This window comes from Leptopilina boulardi, unplaced genomic scaffold, assembly GCF_019393585.1.
Source record: "Leptopilina boulardi isolate dan_hultmark-lab unplaced genomic scaffold, ZJU_Lbou_2.1 LbouV2_327, whole genome shotgun sequence".
Classification (NCBI taxonomy): Eukaryota; Metazoa; Arthropoda; class Insecta; order Hymenoptera; family Figitidae; genus Leptopilina; species Leptopilina boulardi.
Genome location: NW_026137893.1, coordinates 978,206 through 1,005,457, shown reverse-complemented (window position 1 = coordinate 1,005,457; position 27,252 = coordinate 978,206). Strand labels below are relative to the sequence as shown.

Genomic DNA, 27,252 nt, shown 5'->3' with positions numbered 1-27,252 from the left:
TTTACATTTCATTTGAAACTAGAGTTTACTCTAATTACCCCTGAAGTACCAGAATAGCCCCGGTTTACGGTATTTCTCTTTTTAATTTAAAAGAAGAATATAAATTACAATTTTATAATTTATATTATAAAATAAATATTTTTTTTTCATTTTATTCGGAAACATAATTGGGATTTAATTTCAAGAAATTTTTCATCAAGAAAAATAAGCCAAAAAACAAATGTACCTATATATCTATTTAATTAAAATTTTTATTTAACAACATTTTCTATTTAGCCAAATTTTCAATTGAAAAATTTTCTATTTAGCCATATAGATTTAAAAAAAAATCACATACTTGAACTATGTCTGATCCACAGACTCTGAATTTGATGTCACCTAATGACACATTATCAGGAATCAATCCAGTTGAATCACAGGAGCTTGAGTTTTCGTATTGTTCACGACTTCCTTCTGAGTTGGAAAGGTAGATGTCGCTAAATTTGCTGAATTGCAAAACAAAAAAAAAACAAATTATTAATTAATTTAATAAAAATAAAAAAAAAAAATTAGTTTTCAATTATTTATTTTTAAACATTCAATAAATTTTTCTTTAAAACTGAAAATATAACGTTAAATGAAAAATTAAATATAACACAACTAAATTAAAAAAGAAAAAACAATAAACACATTTCCACAAAATTTCAATAAAAAGAAAAAAAAACAATAAAAAATGGACATGCATATTGGGTCTGTGCGAATACCAAAGTATTGGAATCTTTGCTGATGGATCAAATAAAAATCAATTAAAATAACACAATTCATCAACAATCTGCCAACAGAGAAAATTTGATTTTCAAGAACAACATTTCTTTTTTTTTATAAACAATTGATATTAAAATAATCATCTGTAAACGATTAAAATTTCACAACATCAAAAATTAAAATAATAATTCCAAAAGAAAAAAACAATTTAAATTATAGAATATCAATCTGTAACAAGGAAAATTAAATTAACTTTCAAATAACAAATGAAAAATCAAATAAATACAATACAAAAGAATTAATTGAAAATTCAACAATTTGTAAATTAAATCATTCATCAACAATAAACAAAAAATCAATAAATGTACAAAATTAAAAAATAATTAGAAAACAATGCAAAAAATGAAATTACATAATAAAAATTAAAATTTAATTTAATATTTTTCAATCAATTGTTATTGTATCATTAAAAGAAATTAAAATTATTACAATCGTATTTTAATAACTTAAAAAAAATGAAAAACAATTTTCAATTCGAATTAAAAAAAAATTAAATTGTAACCTAATTAAAAAATCAAATTACTATTTAATTCGAAATTAATAAATAAATAAGTGTAAATAAATAATTATAATTAATATTAATAAATTTGCATAATTATCCAACATTTTAGAAGAATATTAGAATTTTTCATTAATTACTAGATACAAAATTAATAAATTATTAATTTATTTACAGATTCTTCAAATTAATATTGTAAATTATTTAATTGTTAGAAAAATAATTAATATTGAATTTTATAATTTAAAAAAAGAAAAAACAACTTTTTTTAAAAAAATTAAATTTCTGAAAATTTTGTCATTATGGAGAAAAAAATTGAAATTTTCATATTTTCGATACAATAACAATAAATTACAAACTATTAAAAAAAAAGAAAAAAAATATTAATATCGATGAATTGAACTTTTGTTTTTTTTTAGGAGACTTACGAGTCTTCGATTGAGTTGTTTCCGATTTGTTCGTCTGCTTTAGTGGTGATTTGATTTTCTGCTTCGTCGCCAATTTTGCCGATTGAACTGATTGTGGATAGATTAAGGTTTGGGGAAATAGTAGAACTGGTGCCTGCATTCCTTTGACACTGTTAGAAGAATCCCAAGTGATACACTGTCGAGGACGTCAAGGGACAACATTTATAGACACATATTTTTTTTCAGCCATACATCTAATATTTTTCTTAAATTCAATTGTAATTATTCATTTTGTTTTTTTGTTTTGTTTTGTTCCGTTATTTTTCATCAAGATAGACAAAGTCACCGTACCATCGATATTAAACTCTCTTCTTCTGTTTCCCCTCACTCTTTTTTTTTCTCTCTCACTCCCTCTCATTCAAAATTTTTTCATATACAATTTTATTCGCAGAAAAACAATACTTGAAAACATTTAATTATTTATTTAATATTGAAACTCGTTTATTTAAAAAATTGTCAACATTTTTTTGCAAATTATAAAATTAATTTTCAAATTAGAAATATTCTCAATTTTTAATAAAAATTATTTTTAGATTAAATTTTTTTTTTGATAAATATGACTGAAATTGAATTGAAGAATGTAGACTGCAGGAGCTTGAAAAAAAAGTGATAAGCTTGCAAAGTGCAAATAATAAGAATTTTAATTGCTGTAATTGCTATATAGAGATTTTGTAAATTTATCAAAAATTGTTACTGTATTTTTATTTGCAGTAAGTGCAACATTTTCCGTGAGACAATTATAATTGCGGGGTAAGTGACTTGAATTCTTTCTTGAATAATAACATCAAACTCATCAATAAAATAAACAATTGAATTTAATTTAGAAAACAAATTGCTTATCAATAAAACAACAAAATTTTATTGATGAGTCTTTATTTCTTTTATTTTTTGGTTTTAATCTTTCGCATTAAATAAAAGAATAAGTTTTAAATAAAATCGGAGTCATACATTTATCTTTCAATGAAAATTAATCAAAATTCAATTTTATAAAAATATTTCTCAATTTAAAATTAAAATTTACTCCCTAACTTTAAAAAAAAAAAAAGTATTTCATTAGAAATAATTATTTTTTCAACGAATTTTCAATATTCGAATTAAAATTTCCCAAAATTTCTTTTTATACGAAATTTTACATAACAAAATTTTGAGCTACCCTTTTTTTTGGCAGAATTTTTATTTTACATAAATTTTCTTTACATGACATTTTATTTAAAAGAATTTTAATTTAACCGAATTCTCATTCAATCGAATTTTATGTGATTCGTTTTTTAAATTTCATAAAATTCCAATTCATCGAATTTTAATTTGCCCGAATTTTTAAGACGCCAAATTTTTATTTGTTCGAAATTACAAATGGCCGAACAAACAATCGACAGAAAGATTTTGGCGCAATTTTTGAAAATTAACCAATCACAATTTTCTTGATAATTTCTAATTGATCAATTTAAAAAATTCTGCTGAAAGTCTTTCTGTCGATTGTTTGTTCGGCCATTTTGTAATTTCGGACAAATGAAAATTCAATGTCTTCAAAATTCGGACAAATTTGAAATTGGGTAAATTGGTATTTCTGTCATATTATAAGATATTATAAGAATTTAGTTTACTCTAACTATTCTTAAAAAAAGGAAGAGAAGTCTACGAGAAAAGAGATTAAAATGTTTTAAAGAACCAAGCTATAAGAGCAAAAATTAAAAAAAAAAATTGATAAATTTCCCTTAACCTAAATATTACAAGATTTGAAGGAGCAGAATGGAGGGCGCATGATTATCTCATAAAAATCATTAATAAGAATTAAAATTTGATAGAATTTTTTTTTATACGTATTTTTACTTAAAAAAATGTTTAGTTACCAAATTTTTATTTTCATTTTCTATAAATGACTTTTTATTTAAACGAATTTTAAATTTAACAGGATTCTCATTCAATCGAATTTTATATGATTCGAATTTTTAGATGATAGAAATACCAATTCACAGAATTTCAAATTTGTCCGAATTTTTAAGACGCCCAATTTTCATTTGTCCGAAATTAAAAATATCCGATCAAAGAATCGATAGTAAGATTTTGGCTTAATTTTTCAAAATTCACCAATTAGAAATTATCAAGAAAATCATGATTAGTAAATTTTTAAAATTTGGCCGAAATCTTTCTGTCGATTGTTTGTTCGTGGAATTTGTAATTTCGGACAAATGAAACTTCGGCGTCTTAAAAATTCTATTAATTCAAAATTCGGACAAATTAAAATTCGGTGAAATGTAATTTCTGTCATTTAAAAATTCGAAACAAATAAAATTCTGTTAAATTAAAATTCTATTAAATCTATTAAATTAAAATTCAGTTAAATATAAATTCACGTAAATAAAATGACTGTAAAATAAAAATTCTGCCAAATCAGAAATTCGGTAGCTAAAAATTTTGTGAAGTAAAAATTCGTATAAAAAGAAAATTTGTGAAATTTTAATTCGAAAATTGAAAATTCGTCTAAAAAATAATTATTTCTAATAAAATGCTTTAAAATAAAAATTCTAATTAATGATTTTTATGGGATAATTTAACACATAAATATTTAAAAACTTTGGTTCATTTTTTTTTAAATTTTAGATAAATGCTAAATTGCCATCGAATATTTTGCCTCTATGACTAAAATGTTAAATATTAAAAAAAAGATTCTACTATTTTCCAATTTTTCAATATCTAATCAATTTTTATATCAACAAAGAATCACAGAGATTTAAATTTTCGAAAATAATCACATTTAAAAAAAAAACAGAGGGAAGACAGAGGTAAAAGTACACAAATAATAACAGAGTTTAACAAAAAGTTTATCTGCAATTATTATTTTTAAAGAAAAAAGAACATAATTAATAAATCTAAACATCAAATAAATAAAACCAAGAATTGAGATTAAAAAAATAAAAATAGAAATTTCTCAATTTTTTTTTTTTTAAATAGACATTTTCAATGACTCCGAAAAATTGAAAAATTAAGTGCGTGAAATATAACAGCTATTAATATGATACTACTAATAATAACAATATTATTAATATTAAAAATCAATGATATCATCAATGTACTCACGGGACTATTATTTCCTGGAACTTTTATAACTTCCTGCGTTTTTCCCCTTTCCACATAAAATGTAACATTATTCGCTGATGTTTTATGAATATTACTCGTCGACGGTTGTACTTCTTCATTATTATCATTATTTTTTTTCATCAATTCCTGTTCCATTAAACTCTTTAAAATTGGATGTTTCTCCTTTACTCGTTCGTTATTAATTTCTCTTAATTCAATTTTATCTTGACACACATCTTTTGTCTCCTTCCAAATTTCAATTGTTCCCCGCCAATCATTATTCATTTCACTTGAATCCGATTTTATTTTATCAAATTTTAATTCCTTTGATAAATTTGTTTTATTATTATCCACTAATTTTGCAATTGCTTCACGTCCTTTTAATTTATCACGCCAATCAGTGAAATGTGAAAGGGTTGATGCATCTTTTTCATTGACGGCAAGTCTTGTACGTTTTACATTTGATTTTGATCCATTGTCAAAATTTTGCGACGTTCCCGGTGGTGTTGTTTCGGCTTTTCTCTTTAAACGCGATGAATCGCCACTCGATGAACTTGTAAAATTTGAATTTGACGCCTCATCGTGTGATTCGAGTTTTTCAAATAAATCCGGTGCCAATGAACAAACATCGAGAATTTTTATTCCAAGTGAATCATTTTCGTTCATTGAAATTTTTGGTACACTTGGAATTAATGGTGGATTAATATTATTACTACTATTATTATTATTATTATTATTATTATTATTATTATTATTTTCGGTATTCCCAGGGAAAAAAGTACTTGGACATTGTTCGGAATTATTACCGAAATGATAAGAATTTCTTAATTTCGATGATTCTGGAATTGGTGTCGTTAATCTTTGATTTAATCCTTGTGGACCAATACTTCGTAAATGAAAAATTTGTGGCGTTGAACTTTGTGATGTGAAATTAGTTGGAATTGAATTTCTTGGTGCAAAATATTGTGAATTAAAATTTGTCGGTAATTTATTTGGACTAATTGATTTTAATGCAACTTTTGGACTAAAATTGCCCGATAAATTATTTGTTTCTTGCACAATTGTACTTCCTGACATTGTCATTCTTGATCGAAATTGACTGTTAAAAATTTGTGTTACATGATTATTGGAATTTTTCATTTCATCACGTTTATTTTGACCCGGTGGTGAATTAAATGGCGTGAGACTAGGAATTGGAGTAGAATATTGTTTATTTATAATTGTATTCACTGTTTGTATACTGGTGATTATTGGTTTTGAATCTTTTGACGGTGAATTATTATTGGACTTTGATGATTCATCAATTGGTGTATTTGTTGTTGTTTCGTTATTTGTTGTAAGATTATCAATTGCTTTTTTGTCGAGAATTTCAATTTTTTTACCATCGTTCGTCGTTAACACTTTGGGATTGTGTTTTTCGGTAATAATCTGTCGCATGAACAAATGAAACAAAATCGATATTTTTTTTTTTTTTTAAATCCCTCTCGACACTCGACAACGCACAATATCGTCAGAAATGAATTTTCGTTATATTATGTGTATATTAAATTAATATACAATTTGTAAAATTATGATTTTTTTGATCAGGGTGTTAAGGAAATTTTGTTAAAAAAAAATTTTAAGGCTTTTTCAAATTTTTAACTTTAACATAGTAACTCTTTAATTGTTTTAAGCCGAATTTTATTTGTGACTTCAAATTATCATGATTTTTCAATACAAATAAAATTCAATTATTTACATATTTTTCAATTGAAATTCTTTGAAAATTCAATAAATTTTTTAATTATTTTCAAAAATTTCCAATTAAATTTCAAGAAATTTGAAATATTTAAAATTGTTTTAATTAGATATAAAAGAAAATTCAATTATTTTCAACATTGTAATTCAAATTTTTTTCAGAAACTTCTTCCAAAATTGGATTATTTCATAAATAATTATGTTATTTACAAAAAAACTAAAACTCTTTACAAATTTTATCATTTTCAGGAATTTTAATAAAAATATTTATTTTAGAATATAAATTATAAAATTTTAATTTATATTCACATTATTCTTTCAAATAAAAAAAGAGAAATACCGTAAACCAAGGCTATTCTGGTACTACAGGGGCAATTAGGGTAAACGCTAGTTTCAATATGAAATATTTTTTTTTTAAATTCAATTATTTTGAAAATATTCAATGAAATTTTTAGAAATATTTAAATTATTTAAAATTCTATTAATTAAATATTTTAATATTTACAAAAAATTAAATTATTTTCAAAAATTTTCAGAAATTTTAAACAAATTTCTTCGATAATTTAATTATTTAAACAATTTAAAAATTAAAAAACTAAAATTAATTAATGAATAAAATGAAAATTCTTCGACAAATTAATTATTATCAATAATTTTAATAAAAAAAAAAACAACATTATTTTTTAATAAAATTTTTCAAAAATTCACTTACCGTGAAACGGGGTCATTCTGGTACAACAGGGGCTAATAAGGTACACGAGTTTTTAATTTGTAAAATATTAATTTCAAAATGTTAAAATTAAACGCCTAGTTGTAATCAGAACAAAATTTCTAAAGACAAAAAAATTATGTTGGAAATTTGAAAGATTTGTATAAAATCTACATGAGTCATAAAATTTACGAAAGCGAAATTAAATTATTTAAGTCAATGTTAATTTGTAAACAATATTTAGAAATTTAAATTTACTAAAATAAAAATTTTTAATCTCCTGAAATTCAATTATTTCTTTTAAAAAAAATCAAAACTGTACATCTTGAAAAATTCAATTATTTTGATAAATTTTTCTAAATATTTTTCTATGTATGTATCACTGATTGTAAAAAAAAATCGTTGTTGAAAATCAGAAAAGTAAGATAATCTTATGAATTTAAAATGAATATTGACGAAAAAAAAATTATTTAATTATTCAAAATTAAAAAAAAAAGGTAATTCAATTCCTTAGATTTGAATTTTTCTGCATTTTGAGAGTTTTAACCGTTTAAATGTTATACTGAGACTTTTATAATATTTCAAAATATAAATATTATTCTATAGAAAATTTTTAAGGTTTTAATTTAAAATTTGTGATTTCAATGTTTTCAAAGTGAAAAATAAATTCAAAGAGAATTCAAAATTTTCAAGGGTCACGCTGGACATGTTCTTTTTCAGTGAAATAAGTTTTTTTTTTAAAAAAACTGTCAATTTTCAAAATGAAACACAAAGAAAATTCATTTCTGATGATTGAGAGAGTGCATAGTCGAAAAATAGGAAATACATACCTCAATAACATCAGTGTCCTCGTCACTGTCAAGTAAAATTACTGTTTTTGGATCCTTGACGTTTTTATTACCATTTTCAGATTTTGGATTGCTGCTCGACGAATTTGTCCCCTCGAGACTACTCGAAGAGTCTATCGTCTGTGGTTGACTGCAATTAATCAAACTCAATTACAAAAAAACTTCATTATTCCTATCAATTCTTTCTTGTTACCAAATCGCTATTTTAGAATTTTTCTTTTTTTTTTTTATTAAAGAAAATTATTAGTTTTTTTTTTCACAAAATGAAAATTTTCTCTCTCTCGTTCACTGTTTCTTTTCACTCTTCAAAAATCAGCTAACTTTCTAGTCAAAATGGAAAATTAGACTAAAAAGCGGAAACAAAGAATCGAAAACGAAGGTATTTGCACAGGCCCAGAAAAAAAATCCCTAGGGGATATAAAATTGCTTTTCAATTCCCGAGAATTGACCTTTAACGTTCTTTTTTTTCATTTTTTTCTTGTCCATTTAATATGTTAAGTTTCGCGCTTTTTTTTATTTTTATTGTTTTTTATTGTTTTTTTTTTGTGAGAAAAAAGTTTTGTAAATTATAAAGCAACTAACCTTTGAGCAACTTTCATGACCTCTTTTATTTTATAGGAAAGAGGACCAGGACGAACTTTAACGATTGGCATGTTATTTATATCGAAAGCCGAGAATTTTTCAGATTGATCGTGTCCATCGTGTCCAACTGAGAGATCACTGTCGCTGTCAACATCCTTCGAAATTGCTCGATTTCCCGCATTTCTGTTAAAATAAACAAATTATTGAATTTTACAAATTTTTAATCATTTTAAATTATTATAATTTTTCGAAAGAAAAATATTTTAATTAATAAATTTTTAGACAAAATTATTTTTAAAGTTAAAATTAAAGTGAAAATTGAACTCAGGCCTTAGATGAACTTTAAGACGCAAAAAAAAGTCGTTTTAGTGGATTTATATTTCAAAAAAAGTCACAAAAATCGAGTTTTATATTTTAACTAAATTTAATAATTTAATAAATATTTTACTTTTAATAATTAATGTTATTGGATATTAAATTCATTTTACTAATTTCTTAATAAGAATAATTCTAAAAGAATATTATACAGACAATTTATTTCGAAAAGGTATTTAAAAATCGAAATAAGACAAATTTATAAAAATTTTAATTAAGTAGAACAAAGTTCTAGAAAAAATTATCAAAGTTCCATTTTAAAAACTTTTTGAAGTTTTAAGTTTTAAGTTTGAATGGTCAAAAAAAATTTAAACAATAATTAAGTTTTAAAGATTTTTAAATTAAATTTTTTTTTGAAATAATTGAATTGCACAAAAGATTTCAAAATTGAAATAAATTTTTTTGCAAATTTAAACTGCTGTAGTCTACTTTTTTTTCTTAAATTTCTGACAATTTAATTTTAGAGTTTATATTTGAAACTTTTTTAAATAATTAAATTTTTAAAGAAATATAAGATTTCTGAAAATAATTGAAACAAGTGATTTTAATTTAAATTTTTGTAATTTCTGTTGATGAAGAATTTTTTTGAAGTTGCAGAAAAAAATCGAATTTCAAAAGTTTTTAATTGAAAAATGCTTTTAGATAATTTAAAGAATATTACAAAAATTATTAAAAATAAATAAATTTTGGATGAGTTACAGTTAAAATTTTTAGAAATAATTGAATTTCAAAAGATTTTGTTTAATTTAATAAACAATAATTTGATTTTAAAGAATTGAAAATAATTTATAAAATAATTTAAAATAACCTTTTTTAAAAATAATTGAAGTTCAAGTGATTTTCGAAGAATAATACAAAAATCATTAAAAATAATTAAATTTCAAAAATTTTTGGATGGAAAATTTTATAAATAATTAAATTTTAGAAATTTTAAATTGAAATTTTTGAATATATAATTGAATTTTAATTAAAATTTTTCGGTTATTTCTGTTGCTAATGAATTTATTAGAATCACAAACAAATTGAGAAATACTTTCATATAATTGAATTTTCGAAGAATATTACAAAAATCATTAAAAATAATTGAATTGCAGAATAGTTATACATAGTTGAAATTATAAAATTTCAGAAAGTTTTGGATGGAAAATTTAAGAAATAATTGAATTTTAGAAGTTTTAAATTGAAATTTTTGAAAATAATTGAATTTTAAGTAATTTTTAATTGAAATTTTTTGGTAATTTTATTTGCCGATCGATTTTTGAAATAAAAAAGATCTGAAAAAGATCTGCTTTGTATACTAAAAAAGACGTTTTATGTTTAAAAATTTAGTAAAAAGTATAAAAATAATCGAAATATTCGAAAAAATTGTATAATCCGAGGCCTGAATTATTCTAAATAAAATTTTTTCAAGAAATGAACAAAAAAATTAACAAATTTTTAAAGACAAAATCATTTTTAAAGTCAATATTAAAGTTAAAATACAAATTTTTCGAATTAAAAATTTCTTAATTGAAAAATATTAAAAATAACAATTTTTAAATTAAAAAAATGTTTAATGTAAGGATTATTGCTACACTCTAGTTAAAGAGTGGAAAAAATTTCAAACAATGTTTAAAATAGAAGAAAATAAAAAAATAATTATTAAACGAAAATAACTAAAAAAAAAAATAAATTAAAATCAAAAAGCAATTCAATGAAATGTTTTGAAAAGAATAAAAAAGTTTTAATTAAAAATCGAAATTATTTACCCTTCAGCACCGTCTGATTGATTTTGTCTATTTACAAGGGAAGATTTATCTGCAAGAATATAATTAAAATTGTTAAATTAATTAAGAGTCAATATTTCTGAAGTGTGCCAATATTTTGCTTCCTCTCCTCCCCAGGAAACTTTTTATTTTTTATAGTCGAAAGTTTCTCATATAATACACGTTTTTTTTGTTTAAAAAAATAAATAAAATATACAAGTTGAACGAGTTTTACAAATTTTCAATATTTGAACTGTTCAACTTGTAATTTTTATTTCTTGTTTTAAACAGAAAAACTTGTATTAAATATGAATAACTTTCGAGCATAGAAAAAATATTGGCACACTTGACAAATTTTGACTCATTATTTAAAAGTAAAAAAAAACTTTAAAATATAAATTGGAAAAAGAAAAAAAATGTTTGTTGATTATTCACCTAGAATTAATCGGCAATCATCGCATTCCCACAGCGAACTTGCCCATTTTAAATGGCCACAGTGCCTGTGAATTCCTTGTGAGCCACACATTTGACAAAGAGCTAATTCCCATTTACTGAAAGTTTAAATATAAGTAAACGTGACGTTTTCTTTATAATCTGTTTCCCCCTATTCGTAAGTCTCTGAGTAGTTCATGAATTTTGACTTAAATACAAATAGGTATAGGAATATTAATAAATATACTTATTAAATGTAAATGAAATTTTGTTTTAAACTTACGAATTGCTGCCTGAATGACTCCTTCCTTTAGGACAAACACAAGTTTCTGCATCACATTTATTATGTCGATAGAGTAACTCCTGAAAGGCATTTGGAACTAATTCCCAAGATGCATCCCTAAATAGAACAAAAGAAAATCATTTTTTTTTATTTTAATAATTTTTACATGGTCTTAAACGATAAGTATTTTTTACAACTTTTACGAAAATGCCTTCGCCTCTGTAAAATGTAATGTCGGACAAACTAACTTTGTTAAAATCACTCAAGGTGTGTTGCAAGGAGAGGTGCTTAGCCCTATCTTGTTCTCGATTTTTATTCGTGACCTCGAACAGTTCTTAATTTCTCAGGGCTGCAGGGGCCTTTCAATAAATAGTTTATGCGAAATACTAATTTTGGCATATGCTGACGACTTGGTTTTACTATCGGACACACCAACTGAATTAGCTAAAAAACTTGAAGCCTTGCGTCTTTACTGTGCGAAAAACAACCTTGCCATCAACACCGACAAAACAAAAATTGTGATTTTTCATCGAGGTGGCAACTCTTCTTTTAAAAAGTTTACGTCTTTTAAATGCGGTGATATGAGGATTGAGGTCGTTAAAAGTTACATGTATTTGGGTGTAATTTTTTCAAACTCTAGTTCATTTAAGGAAGCGGCCGATAAATTTGTAAGCTCAGCCAACTCAGCGATAGGCGCAACAATGGGTGTCATATACCGTTCCAGAGCTGACTCGTGGCAATCTTATAATAGACTTTTTGATAGACTGGTTATCAGTTCACTTTTATATGCTGTTCAAATCTGGGGTCACCAATGTTTTGACTTATTGGAAAAAGTTCAACTCAAATTTTTTAAACGTTTATTTTTTCTCCCGCTGACAATTCCTGGTTACGCTATCCGCCTCGAGACTGGCAAGCCTGCTCTTTCTTTCATTATTCTCAAAAGATCCCTGTCTTGGATTAGCAAAATTTGTGTTATGGAAAATTCTCGGTACCCAAGACAGTGTCTATTTAGCCTTGCGCGGCTTGCCTCCTCAGGACGAAGTTGCGGTAAATTCAACTGGTTTCTTAATATTAGACATTTTTTAAGTGAATGTGGCTTACTAGACCGTTTTGATTGCTCTAATCCTGAACTTGCTGTTGTTAATAAGGACCTAATCTTGCAGAAATATGCAAAATTCTTGTTCGCTCGCGATGTTCATTCTAGAGAAAACTCAAGAAGCCTCCCCATTTGGCCTTTTCTTACGTTAAAGTTTGGGACGCAGGATTATTTGCTCAGTAGATTGGAACTCGATACTCGCAGAGTTTTTGCACAACTTCGTCTTACCAGTTCTTATACAAATTACATTCGGGCTAACAAATTGTTCCTCTATCTAAAACCACGCGATAACTGTCTCTTTTGTAACTTTAACGGTTGTGACTTGCACCATTTTTTGACGGACTGTACACGTTTTGAGGACATACGCATATCGTTTTTTCCTGAAATTTTATCTTGTGATTGCCGCGAGTCATTCTGGAAGGGTATTCTTTCTACCTCTAAGACTTCAATTATAAAGAGGTTTGTTTCAATGTTCACGAAGATGGTCGAGATTTATAATACTTGAATGGATTGAGTGATTCTGTGTTTTATTAAATGTTTTTGTTTTTTTATGTTTAAGTATGAACTGTAATATATTTTTTTCTTGTTCTCTTTCTTTTTTTTTGTATATTTCCATTTTGAATGGACCGTTGGGTCTTAATAAACGAATAATATAAGTATTTTTTACAAAAAAAAAAAATTGAGCATTAGATTTTCTCAGCCCTAAATTATTATTTTTCGTCAAACTTTTTTACCTACTGATCTGTTACAGAAAGTACTGAAATCTAATCGCTCAAGAAAGTCGGAATTTTCTTTTGAATTTTCTTTATTTTTAAACAATAACTAATCATTTTGTTGATTTTTTCTGCTAATTAAATAATTTAAAACCAACTTATTTATTTCATACACCGAAGGTCTTTTCTATAACAAATCAGTGGAAAAAGAAAACTTAACGAAAAATAATTTAATAATTTCTAACTAAGAAAATGGTACGTCTAAAAATAGACATTTTTTAAAGGAGACTTAAAAAACGATTTTTGTTCCTTTAATAGATGATTTCAATGATAATTAGATTTTTGATAAAGATCAAAAACAAAAACTCAAAAGTTGCAGTCTTTCGGGAATTCGAAAAGTTATTATTTATTATCTCAACTTACTGCGAAGGAATGAAAATTCCATGTTCAAGCATGGCTTCCTGGAATTCTTTTTTATTATTGCAGAGTGGACACTTGAAAAAATATCCCGAACTGTTTGCCAGTTGCTGTTGAAAAAAAAAAAAAAAAAATTCAGTTATTACCATTAAATCACGTCAATTGTTAATAATTATTTTAAAATTAACTAATTTCATATAAAAATTACAGTAATTTCTGATTAAATAGTTAAATAATTTATTTAAATAATAATTAATTTTTATTATATATTAATTTGATAGCTTACTTGAACACATTTTCGGTGGAAAAAAGCATTTTTTTTACAACAAGGAGCCCATAACATCGCCAAAATATCGCGATAGTTAACATTATCATAGCAAATGTAGCACAATGTGTTTTCTGAATTTTGAACTTCTTGTAGTACTCGGCCATCGATCAATTGTTTTGGTCGATGATTTATACAATAGGATCTGAAAAAAGTAAATTTCTTATATATAAATTCTTATTTCTTCCTTTTTCATTTTTAAATTCCATTGAATTTAAAAAAAAAATTTTGTTCAAATCAAATTTATTCATACACTTTAGTTTCAAAATTGCTAACATTTCAAAAGAACTTTTAATTAAAAATAAAAGAAGTTTCTTATTTTTACCTAAATTCACTATAAAATTGATGTAATGATCCTGCTTTCAAACCACAGGGAAGATGAAATATTCGTTTGCATTTTGTATTGCAACATCCTAAAGTTGCACCATTTTTTTTACAATGATAACAAACCTAAAAACAAACAAAAAAATAATAATAAACATTAATAACTGAAAAAAAATTATAAATAAATTACAAACTAAAAAAAAATTAATAGTAATTAAAAACTAATTTTAACAGTTTGAATTTAAATTAATTTATTTTCTTAATCAATTAGATTTGAAATTTATTTATATTTTTTATTTCATATTTTATTTTTAGATTAGATTAGATTTTATTTTCTCCATTGTGTACTTATTACATAGTTTTACAATTTTATCATATTTTATTTATTTTATTGATCCATTATTTATATTTATTTATTTTATTTCATTTAGTTTAGAATTTTGAAATTATAATTTGAAAATCAAATTATTTATAACGTTTATTTGAAAAATTAAATATTGAAAATTTAAATATAGTTAGTGATTAATTAATCTTTAAAAGAATAATATTTGATTAATAAAAATTTATTTGAATAATTTTCATATTTTAATTGTTATAATTCGTATGTATTTTTTATATGTATTTTTTTATAATAAAATTTTTTTATTCTAATCTTCTGAATTAAATAATTAAAAACTTTTTTCAAAATGAAGACATTTTTAAGTTGAAATAAAAAAAAATAACTAAAAATACATACAAATAGAAACTTACAAGTCTTTTTCCTCTTTTCACTTCCTTTTCAATGTCTGCTGATAAAAATCCTAAAATTCCTTGATCATCGCGTCCTTTTTGTTGCATCATCGAGGACAGAAGCTTTAGAAAAAATTATAAATATAACAAACATTCCGATTAAAAAAAAAATAATAAATTTTTTTTTTTTCAACTTACTAGGCAGTAATAATGTGTGACGATATTTCCAAGTTCGTAAATTTTTCCATAATCGAGTTCATTATTATCAGCAAGACCACAGAAACAACAACTTTTTCCAGGAGTCGCGACTCGACAAGATGTATTACTTGATCTCCTTCGAGACATTTTCGACCTCTTAAAAACAATAAATAAATAAACAAATGTAAATTAAATTTACAAAAAAAAGGAATTATTAATTAAACCATAAAAAAAAGATGTAGACGAAAAAATTACTATTGAAATATTGTTAAAAAAATAATATATTTTTTTTTAATTTATTTCAAATTAAAATTCAATTGTTTATTTTATTTTTTGGAATATTTTTTTAAATCACAAGTAATTTATTTTATTTTAATTTTTTTTTTTTTAAATTTTACTCATAGAATAAAAAAAAGTAATTTATTTAAAAAATAAATTATTTTACATACAATAGACAAAAAAATAATTATGTATAAATTTTCACTGATATTTAAAATATTAGTTTTAATTTCTAAATCTATTTTTCGTAAAAAAAAAAGAAAAAAATTATTCTATATTTTTAAAAAAGTAGGAAATTATAAAAAATAAATAATTACGTAAATAATAAATAATAAACAATTTCAATATTATTTTTTCTAAAATAGTTTTAAAATTTTTGTTAAGTTTTCTTTTTTTTCAAAAAAAAGTTAAGAAAAAATTCTACCTCTTGACAGAAATTTTTTTTTATAATAAATTAACTATAAATAAATAAAAGAAATATTAAAAAAAATAAAATGACGTTGAAAAACAAAAAATAACGTTAAAAAACTTCAAGAAAATAAAACAAAAAAAAAAAAGAAACTTCGAAAAAATAAATGTCAATTAAAAAAAATTGCAAAAGTAAGAAAATAAAATCAACAAATGTTAAAATACAAATAATATCTTTATAAAATACAAGAAATTAACTTTCTATATCACCAGGATCTATACCCTCAAGAAAAAAAGATCAATACATGGATTTTATCCAAGCTACAAATAAGCGAATAACGAATCGTCGTTGAGAAAAAAAAACGAAGTTTTTAACAAAAAACAAAACAAAAAATCCCCTAATTCTTCACAAAAAAACAAAGAAAATTAAATTTAAAAAATACAAAGATACTGATAAAAATTCTCAAAATGTTTCATTTGAATCTACAGTTGAATTAATTAGAACCAGAAATATTCCGCGAATTTATCCAAGCAAGTCAATAATAATATCAACGTGTATGTGTGTGCGTGTGGTTGATGATCACAATAAAAATAAATTCATTTTCAACGCTATTTTCTCTTTAAAATAATGATTTAAAAAATCAATTAACATTTAATTGCAAATCTATTGTTTCTCAACTAAAATAATTAGAATTTAAGAATAATATTTTCATAGACAAAAGTTTAAAAATCGCAAACACGATTTGACATTATGAGAAATAGGTTGGAAAAGAAACGAGATATATTCATAATATTCTTACCGTTTACATTCCTGTCGAATTGTCACGACCTCCACTTCGATAATCAACACTAAATTCACTTAATTTTTAAAAACACCATACACTTTACATAAGGAACGCTAGCAAATTTTGTAAATTCGGCAAAAATCGGCATTTATTGGCTACAATACACTACTGATAGCCTCCGACGCCATCTGCCATTTTAGATCGAAATTTCGATTAATCGAAACTTCGATAATTAAAATTATTACAATAACTCGCAACAGGTGTCATTCTATTTAGCGCGGGATATTTAAAAAAAGAAAATAAATTTATTAACTATTTATAAAAACTTATAAACTGAATATCGAAAAATTAGTGAATTATTAATAAATATTGAAATATGAACTGAATTTTTTTATAAAGTTTTCATTTTTAATTAATAATTCAACTGTACATTTACCAATAAACTAAAAATTACATAATTTATGACTATTGTTTAAAAATCAGTAAAATATAAACAAATTTTGTAATAATAATTTCAAATTTGTAAAAAACTATCAAAAAATACATTAAAATATTCGATTTTTCATTATTTTCGCATGTTGAAAATAAATTTGATAGTCCTAAAAACATATTCAAGTACTGTTTTTAAATAAATAAACTTTTTCTACTATTTTTTACCAAGGAAGCATTATTTCTTTTTTTATTATTCAATTTTAGAAATTGAATAATTCAGAATTGTTTTTATAATTTTAAAAAGTGGTGGGAACAATACCTGAAATATTGACGAATCAGAAACATTTCTACTTTCCCGCCAATGCTAATCGATTCATGATTCGAGATTTCATATAATTTTCTCTATTTTTCGCAATATAAAGAAAATGATTTTTAACATTTTCAACAAACGATCAAAATAAATAAATTATAAATAAAATTAATGAAAATTTTATCAGGAAATTGGAAAAAATATAAATAACAGTTTTATTTTTGTCTGGAATGAACAAAACTGACTAAAGTCGCCATATGCGCAGTAAAGATGCGCACATGACTAATAACATTGCTTTCATGTGTCAAAACAAAGTTTTGGGTTTTTTTTCTATTTATAAAAGAAATTAATGTTTTTAAATAATTTAATTGAAAAATATGTAAATTTTATTTTATATTTTGTATAAGTGTTGACTAAATTGAAGATAAAATTATTATGTTAAATTAAAAACATTGGTGACCGGTTGAATTGTTAATTCCTGTCAGTTCTTACGTTATAAACATAAATTTTGATAAAATTATAAATACACAAAAAATGAGACTACTTTTTCGCCGACCAGATGGATGTGAGATGCAATTTCATTTGGCTAAATTGTCTGATTTCGATTTAAAGAAGTTCACAAATTTGATTGTAGTAAGTAAAAATAACCTCAAAAATTGTAATTCATAAATATGCGCGGGTGCGCATTCTTCGTTATTTATATTTTGTATTATATTTTACATTGCATTCTTTTCACAATATAATTTTAAAGAATAAATTTAAAATCGACAATTTACTACAAAAAAAAAAAATAATAAATATATTAATAAAAATAAAATATTTTCAAAAAAATAATAAAATTAGATTGCCAAAATAAAATTATTGTAATCATTTTTAATTTTAAAAAATTTTGTTTTTTTAATAGAAAACTATAATTATCACAGTTTTAAACAATAATTTTGTAATTAAGAAATATGTATTTTTAATTCGAAAAATACATAATTTTATAATTAAAAATTATTTTTTTTTGGGGGGGGGGCTTCAGTACATTTTGAGTACCCTGTAAAAATTTTTGATTATTCCCTGTATTTTTTGCAATGTGTAAATAAAAATATAAAAATAAATAGTGTCAGCCGGGGTAAATCCGAACGGGGGGTAAATCCGAACGCTAATTATTTCAGCTCAATTAAAATTTTTAAAAATAAGTTCAATATGAGAATTTTTACCTCAGATCCTCTTCAAGAGATTCTAAGTATTATCCCATTTTTCGTTTGTTAATTAGCAACAGCATAAACAAAGATAACAAGTATTGCAAAAAAGATTGAAAATCAAAGATGACACTCTTTCAGTATTTTGTCTCGTATTTGAAGAAAAAGAAGCTAAAAATTTATTTTATTATTTATAATTATTTGTTATGAATACTAGAACAGAAACTATTTTTGATTTTTGCCTTCTGTAAAATTTTATTAATAATATCAGACCGTTCGTATTTACCCAGGAAAATTGGAAAACCGGGGTAAATCCGAACGGTATTTTCAATCATTTTTTTTTACATCAGAGCCACACAAAATTGTTTTTATTTCATTACACTATTATTTTAACATTATAAAAGTACATAGAAACAAGTTTTTCTTTCTATACGTATCCTCGTTAGTAATTAATAAGCAGAAACTTAATCTCTGTTCTCTCGAAGGAGTGTTTCAATTTTTTTGCCAAATGGTTTGTTGAAAAAAGTTTTTCAGGATCTTAATAAAATTTGGTATTCTACGGTTTTTGGGGTCGCTAATTACCAATTTGAAGTCAGTTTTTCAAAATTCAAAATGGCGGACGAGAATTAAAAAATTCATTGGATTCGCTCGAAAATTGTTACTCGGGGGGTTTCAGGGTTAGCAAATTTGATCATTTTTAAAAGTAAGTTTTAGGAAAGTCCGCCATTTTGAATTGAAAAAATTTGACTTTTATTTTTGTATTTACATTCAATCACTCCAAAATACTTTCTGTAGCAAGTTTTGCAAAAATCCGTTATGATTTGATAAAGTTATTGAAGGTTTTAATTGTGTAATGCATTTTAACTTTTAACCTGTTTGATTTTTGTATTTATATATGATGCATTATTACATAATAGGTTTATTATCGTATTTTTTTGAGTTTTTATATAAGTTTAACAATTGCAATACTTTAAATTTATTTTCCCTAAGATTTTTCTGAAATACAGTGGCGTTCGTATTTACCCCCATATTTTAGGAAAGTTGCAAAGTATCGAGGTAAATACGAACGCTAAGTTTCCTGCGATTGTAATTTATCAAAAATTTTTTCTACCCCATAAAATTGTTCTATGGAAGTAAAGTAACAACTTCATGCACCAGAATACCGGAAGTATTTTTTTTTTAAAGAAAAAACTTATGTTATTGTTGAAACTTACTAAAAGCGTTCGGATTTACCCCGGTTGACCCTAATTGAAATTAAATTCTTAGGTTAATGGAGGAAAAATTATAGAGAATGCTGCACCGAATGTTCTCACATTTACAAATCCAGTTCCTAATTCTAATTATGGATATGTATTTGATGTAAAATTTATCGAAGATTGCATAAAATATAGAACAATTTTAGATGTTGATAAGTACTAGTAAGTAAAATTAATTTTTTAATTTCATTTCTAAGCTTTCATTTCATTTTTCTCAAATATATTTTTAATTTCAATATTTTATTAAGTACTAAAATACTTTAAAATATTTAAAATAAAATAAAAAAAAATTATTAAATTAAAATTTTTATTTAAAAAGAAAAAATAATAATTTTCATCTATATATTATAAAATTTTATAATTTAAAGTATCAAAAATTAATACCTCAGGCCTCGGATTATACGACTTTTTCGACCTTTTTCTTTTTACATTTTTTACTATATTTTTTAAACACAAAATACATATTTTGTAGTATAAAATGCAGATCTTCTTTATTTCACTTATTTAACAAATTTTTAACTAAAATTCTTTTCTAAATTAATTATTTTCAATAATTTTAATAAAATTCTTTACAAATTCAATTATCTTAAACTATTTTTCAATTAAAAATTGTCAAAAATTATCAATTTAAAATCTTCTAAAATTTAATTATTTCTAAAATTTTCCATCTTAAACTTTCTAAAAATTTAATAATTTCAATTATAACTCTTTCAAAATTCAATTATTTTTAATAACTTTTATAATATCTGTTCTTTAAAAATTCAATTACATATTTAAAAAAAAGTTTGAAATAAAAACCGATAAAAACTGTAAAATTGTATTGTTGGCAGAAATTAAAAAAAAAAAACTAGACTATAGAAGTTTAAATTTTCTGATAATTTATTTCAAATTTAAAATCTTCTGCAATTCAATGATTTAAAAAAATTTAATTTAAAAAACTGTAAAAAATAATTATAGTCTGAAATTTTATTGACCATTAAAACTAAAAACTATGTCAAAATTTTATATTCGAATAAATTTATTGAGACTTTAAAAAATTTTTTAAATACAGCTTTATTAAGATTTTTTTTAGAAATTTGTCCAACTTAATTAAAATTTTGAATATTTTTCTTAGTTTGATTCTGAAATATTGGGAATAAATTTTCTTGATAATATTCTTATAGAATTATTCTTATTAAGGAATTAAAAAAATGAATTTACTATCTAATAACATTAGTTATTTGAAGTAAAATATTTATTAACTAATTTAATATAATTAAAATAAAAAAAATTGACTTTTTTTGGAATGTAGATCGACTAAACCGATATTTTTTTAATGTCGGTCCGAGGCTAATACCTATATTTATTTGAACAAAAGCCAGATGAAAATTTATTAAATTTATTTTTCAAGTGAAAAAACACATCTAACTACCTGTATGATTTGAGATGGAACCGTTTATTTAAGAAATTAATTTTTTAATTTCAGTGTTGGAGATTCACGCTTCTATAGAGGTTGTCCAATGAGCAAATCCATTATGCAATCAAAGTCGTGTCTATTGTAAGAGGTTTTAATTAATTAATAAAATGATTAATATGTGAAGGGAGGGTTCATGCCATTTCAACATATCATTGACTTTGACACTTGATTTGACTAAAAATTTTTTATCTTTATGTATCTACTATATGAAAAATTATTCAATGATTTTTTTTCGATTATTTATATCATGCCTTTTATTAGACACGACTTTTTGAAAATTAAAAAAAAAATTTTGTATAATGCTCTTAACTTTTTTTTTTAATGCACCAATTTTAAAAGCTTTTTATTGAAATAGGGTGAAAATTTCCCAACTGGGCCACCTAAAACTGACTTTTAAAATTTTAAATATTTTTTTTCATAATGTATTGCAGGAAGCCGAATTACAAATATTCCTGAAATGTGTTTTTAAAAAAATTAATTTTTTAATTATTTATTAACAATTGAATATTTTGTTACCTTTCCACTAAATTTGCAATTACTCTGTTGCTTGTTAATGAAATTTAATAAAATTTGGTGAGTATATAGAAAAATTATGTCTCTTTGAAATGCAATAGAAATTTCAATTAACCTTTATTGTTAATGCAAAAAAATTGTTTATTTAATAAACAAATGAATATTTAAACTATTTCTCATATGTTTAGGAAACAATTTCAAAAACGACATAAATCTACACTTTCTCAACTTTAATTAAAAAAAAAAATCTTAGTACCTTTAAAAAATGAATGAATTATGCGAATCTGAAAAGCGACGTACAAGCGCTGAAACAGTCACCACTGCCGCGCGCGGCGCGCTACCTCGCGTCGATGCCGATTCTCTGTTATCAAATTATACTCATTTATACTAATATAATTTATACTAATACTAATTTGGCTAAATAAAAATTTGGTTAAGCGAAAATTTTCGCCATTAAATAAGAATTTGGTTAAATAAAAATTAGACTTTAATAACTATTGTATTTCAAAAAATTCGGTTAAATAAAAATTCTGCTATTAAAAAATGTGATTCTACGTTAAATTAATTTTCTAAAATTCAAACTTAGTACACATTGAGCGTCCAAATTAAAATCTTTTCGATGAAATAACAAATTCATAAAATTAAATTTGTTCTTATATTTATAAGAAATAATAAAGAAAAAAAAATTTTAATTAAAAATTAAATTATTAAATTATTATAAATTAATTATTAAAATTAATTTTATGAATTTGTTATTTCATCGAAAAGATTTTAATTTGGACGCTCAATGTGTACTAAGTTTGAATTTTAGAAAATTAATTTAACGTAGAACCACATTTTTCAATAGCAGAATTTTTATTTAACCGAATTTTTATTTAAAAGAATTTTTTTTAATAGAATTGTTATTAAAGCTTAATTTTTATTTAACCAAATTCTTATTTAATTAAATTTTCGCTAAACCAAATTTTTATTTAGCCAAATTAGTATTAGTATAAATTAGTATCACTAGAGAAAACTTTACATTGTAATGTAAATTTTTTTCTAGTGATACTAATTCTGTTTACAAATTCGCGTAATTCACTCATTTTTTAAAGGTACTAAGATTTTTTTTTTAAATTAAAGTTGAGAAAGTGTAGATTTATGTCGTTTTTGAAATTTTTTCCTAAACATATGAGAAATAGTTTAAATATTCATTTGTTTATTAAATAAACAATTTTTTTGCATTAACAATAAAGGTTAATTGAAATTTCTATTGCATTTCAAAGAGACATAATTTTTCTATATACTCACCAAATTTTATTAAATTTCATTAACAAGCAACAGAGTAATTGCAAATTTAGTGGAAAGGTAACAAAATATTCAATTGTTAATAAATAATTAAAAAATTAATTTTTTTAAAAACGCATTTCAGGAATGTTTTTAATTCGACTTCCTGCAATAGATTATGAAAAAAAATAATTAAAATTTTAAAAGTCAGTTTTAGGTGGCCCAGTTGGGAAATTTTCACCCAATAGTGTTTCTCAAAACTGCCCTTTTCGAAAATTTTGATGCAAAAGATAAAATAATTTACTACATTTTTGGCAATTTAAAGATTAAAATCTTATTTCTAAAATTGTTTGTATTCGATCGTAGAGAAATGATTTCTTCATTTTTTTTTACAAATACCCCAAATTTTTTTGCTAAAACTAATATTGGAACTCTTTTCCTCTTCCATATATTAAGTAATAATTCATTTTATTTGGTAATAAATTAGTTAAACAATTCGTTAATTTTTTACAAATAATTTATTTTTTTTTAGAAATCAATTAGCACTGTATCCTAGTAATGAGGAAATTTTTGTAACAACCTATGAACAGATTTGTATTGAGGATTCTCAATTCATGGAAATGGTAATTTTTTAAATGAAAATTGGAAACAAAAATACAATTTCTAATTAAAATAAAAAATTATAAAGTTGTATTTTTTCCAAAACAATATTGTGCTCAATTTTTTTTATCTACTTTCACGTTAAAATTTCTATCGTTTTCTTTTTTTTAAAAAATCAAATTAATTTAACATTAGAAGTAAATTTTTGAAATTAATTGTTGTAGGAAGAGACAAATATTTCACCTTCTACTTCATTAGTAACCAAAAATCAGTTATCAAAAAAGACTATAAGAAACAATGAAAACGATATGAATACCAATCTAGAAATGAATCAGGATGAAAGTAAAATTTTAAGAAATATCGATGAAAATTTAATTGAAAATTCAGAAACAAGTGAAAGAGAAAATAATAAAGATGATATATTAAATAAAAATTTAGAAACTTCACAACTTGAAAATGAAAGCATACGAAATAATGAAGAGGATTTAAATGAAAATTTAGAAACAAATCAATCGAAAAATGAAACTATGAGAAATAGTAAGGACAATTTGAATGAAATTGTTAATACAAATCACATTGAAAATGAAACAAAGATGAATATTGAAAGTGATTGGAGTGGAAATTTTGAATCAATTCCAAAGAAAAATGATGAAAGTTTTGAAATGGAGAATAGAGAAAATAAAAGAATAGATAATAATGAGCAAAATGCAAAAGATAATTCATTAACGAATCCGAAGGAAAGTGAATCATTGACATCATCTGATTCATCGATCAATCAAGAAAATGATGATGGTGAAATTAAATTCATTAAAAATAAGCCTGTATTGTAAGTACTGACATAACATTATTCATCTTATTTTATTCCATATTTTAAATATTTTTTTAATTACAAACAGTTATTTTTAATATAAGCCTCGGATTGTATGACTTCGACATTCTTCGACTTATTTTATAATAAGATGCTACTTTTTCGACATTTTTAAAAATATTTTTTTAGAAAATTTTAAAATAAAAAGCACTTTCTTTTAGTATACAATGCAACTCTTTCAAAATTTAATTACTAAGCAAATATTTAACTAAATTTCTTTGCTAAATTAATTATTTTCAATTTAATTTAAATAAAATTCTTCAAAAATTCAATTATCTAAAAATAGTTTTAAATTAAATATTTTAAAAAATTCAATATATTTGTAAAATGAACAATTTCAGGAAATAAAATTACCAAAAATTTAAATTCAAAATCATATGAAATTCAATTATTTTCAACAAATCTAAACTTAATAATTTAATAATAAATATTTATTTAAACCAATAATTTCTATTAAGTTCTTTAAAAACTCAATTGTTTTAAACATTTTTGAAATACTAATTCTGCAAAGTTTTAATTATTCACAGAAATTTAAAAGAATATTTAGCATTTAAAATTTGCAATAATTTCTATTTGAAATCTTTTGAAATTTAATTACTTCTAAAATTGAATTATCTACTTTTAAAATTTTCAATGTAAAATGTTTTGAAATTTAATTATTTCTAAAAATATTAATTTTAACAATTACAAATTTTTTTAAATAATTAAATTTTTATTAAAAATTATTAAAAAATATTATTTTTGCGAAGAATTTTACTTGAAATTTTTTTTTCAATTATTACGTTTTTGAAGATTGAAAAACTTTATAGACGAAGATTTCGCAGAAAATATTAGCAAACTCGAAAAAAAGTTTCTGAAACATTTAAAAATTATAATTTTGAAAATAATTTATTGAATTTTCAAAGATATTTAACTAAACTAATTCTTAATAATTTAAATTTTTGCAAATTTGATTGAAAATAAATGAATTTTTTTTAAGGAATTTAATTTACTTTAATTTTAAAGAATATGAAAGCTAAAAACTAGAAAGAAACCATGATTTTTTTTCAAAATTGACTAGACACTGTTTAAAAAAAATTCTTTTTTGTTTTTTTTTATTGATATTTTGTCTTCTTTTACATAATTATGTATTTTTTTCTAATTCCTTAATTTTTGTAAAAGATGCAATTAATTTTCTTTTTAAAAATTAATATTAATTTTATTTACAGAACGAGAACAAGATTAGATCGCATTTTTGATGTACCTGATTTAGAGAATTTTATAGAAAATTTAACTAAAGATATGCGAAAAGACGCTGACGGATATCCAATAACAAATACGTGATTATTTTAATTCCTTTCAAATAATATATAAATTATTTTTGTAACCTTTAACTTTTGAATTAAAATAAAAAAGAAAAACATATTTTTCTATAAAATAAAATTCATTGAAATTATTAAACTGTATTAGAGAGACACATTAAAGTTAAAGGTTCCAGGGATATGTATTTAATGTTTATTTTACATTTATAATAAAATTAATTTTTAATTTTTTTTTTAGTCGTTTTTTAAGTCGAAGAGAATTGGAGAATCTAATTTCTATAATTATTAAAACCAATGCTTATCAGTATATAAATACTAAAGCGTATTGGAGATATGTAATGGATCTGAAAGTAAGTATTTTTTTGCACATCACTTCGATTTATTTAAATTGAAAAATATCTGTAATTTTCCCTTTTTTTTTTCTTTTCATAGTTAGTGGGTCAGAAGAGACATTATAATTCAATAAGGTGTCATATGTCTGGAAAAGTTCTAAAAAAAATTGAAGAATATCAAATGGATGATAAAGTAAAGAATAAATTTATTAAAATTCGAGAAAAATTAAGGAAGGCATCAGAAATAAGGCGACAATATAAAATGAAAAAATATAAAAATTGTGATCATTTAAAAAAGTAATTTGCAAGGTATATTTAATATATTAAAAAAGTTATTAATAATAATAATAATAAAATTATATATTTATTTCTACTTAATTTTGTGTTAATTTGTAATTAGGATTTTGTATTATTATCAAAATAAAAAATATAAGAAAGCACCTTTGCTTTTCCATATAAAATTAAAAATTTTTTAATTTTCGCCAAAAAATTATTTTTAGAGTATTAAAACCTTCAAATAGGTAGAATTACATTTTTTTAATTATACAAATTTGAGTTCTGCTTTTTAAAAAATAAACATTTCCTACTATTTTTTATCAAGAAATTATTATTTCCTTTTTTCTTATTCAATTTTAGAAATTGAATAATTCAAAATTATTTTACAATTTTAAAAAGTGGTGGGAACAATACCTGAAATATTGACGAATCAGAAACATTTCTACTTTCCCGCCAATGCTAATCGATTCATGATTCGAGATTTCATATAATTTTCTCTATTTTTCGCAATATAAAGAAAATGATTTTTAACATTTTCAACAAACGATCAAAATAAATAAATTTTAAATAAAATTAATGAAAATTTTATCAGGAAATTGAAAAAAATATAATTAACAGTTTT

General features: G+C 22.8%; 2 protein-coding genes across 2 annotated transcripts; one reads left to right on the top strand and one right to left on the bottom strand.

The window, feature by feature from the left end:
* Positions 1-347: 347 nt before the first annotated feature.
* LOC127285002 (probable serine/threonine-protein kinase DDB_G0282963) lies at positions 348-17,042 on the bottom strand. The gene is made up of 14 exons (XM_051310759.1): positions 16,849-17,042; positions 15,362-15,517; positions 15,185-15,286; positions 14,436-14,560; positions 14,072-14,255; positions 13,792-13,895; positions 11,560-11,676; positions 11,280-11,395; positions 10,848-10,896; positions 8,725-8,907; positions 8,125-8,272; positions 4,849-6,276; positions 1,732-1,906; positions 348-485 (listed from the first exon to the last, which is right to left on the bottom strand). Exons 2-14 carry the CDS (start codon positions 15,506-15,508, stop codon positions 400-402), a joined length of 2,964 nt encoding a protein of 987 aa, XP_051166716.1. The 5' UTR covers positions 15,509-15,517; positions 16,849-17,042; the 3' UTR covers positions 348-399.
* Positions 17,043-17,842: 800 nt separating this feature from the next.
* On the top strand, positions 17,843-26,794 carry LOC127284990 (putative uncharacterized protein DDB_G0289963). The gene is made up of 8 exons (XM_051310743.1): positions 17,843-18,208; positions 20,029-20,180; positions 21,484-21,555; positions 23,786-23,876; positions 24,078-24,679; positions 25,930-26,040; positions 26,261-26,372; positions 26,455-26,794. The coding sequence occupies exons 1-8, from the start codon at positions 18,110-18,112 to the stop codon at positions 26,653-26,655; spliced, it is 1,440 nt and encodes a 479-aa protein (XP_051166700.1). The 5' UTR covers positions 17,843-18,109; the 3' UTR covers positions 26,656-26,794.
* The last annotated feature ends 458 nt before the right edge of the window (positions 26,795-27,252 follow it).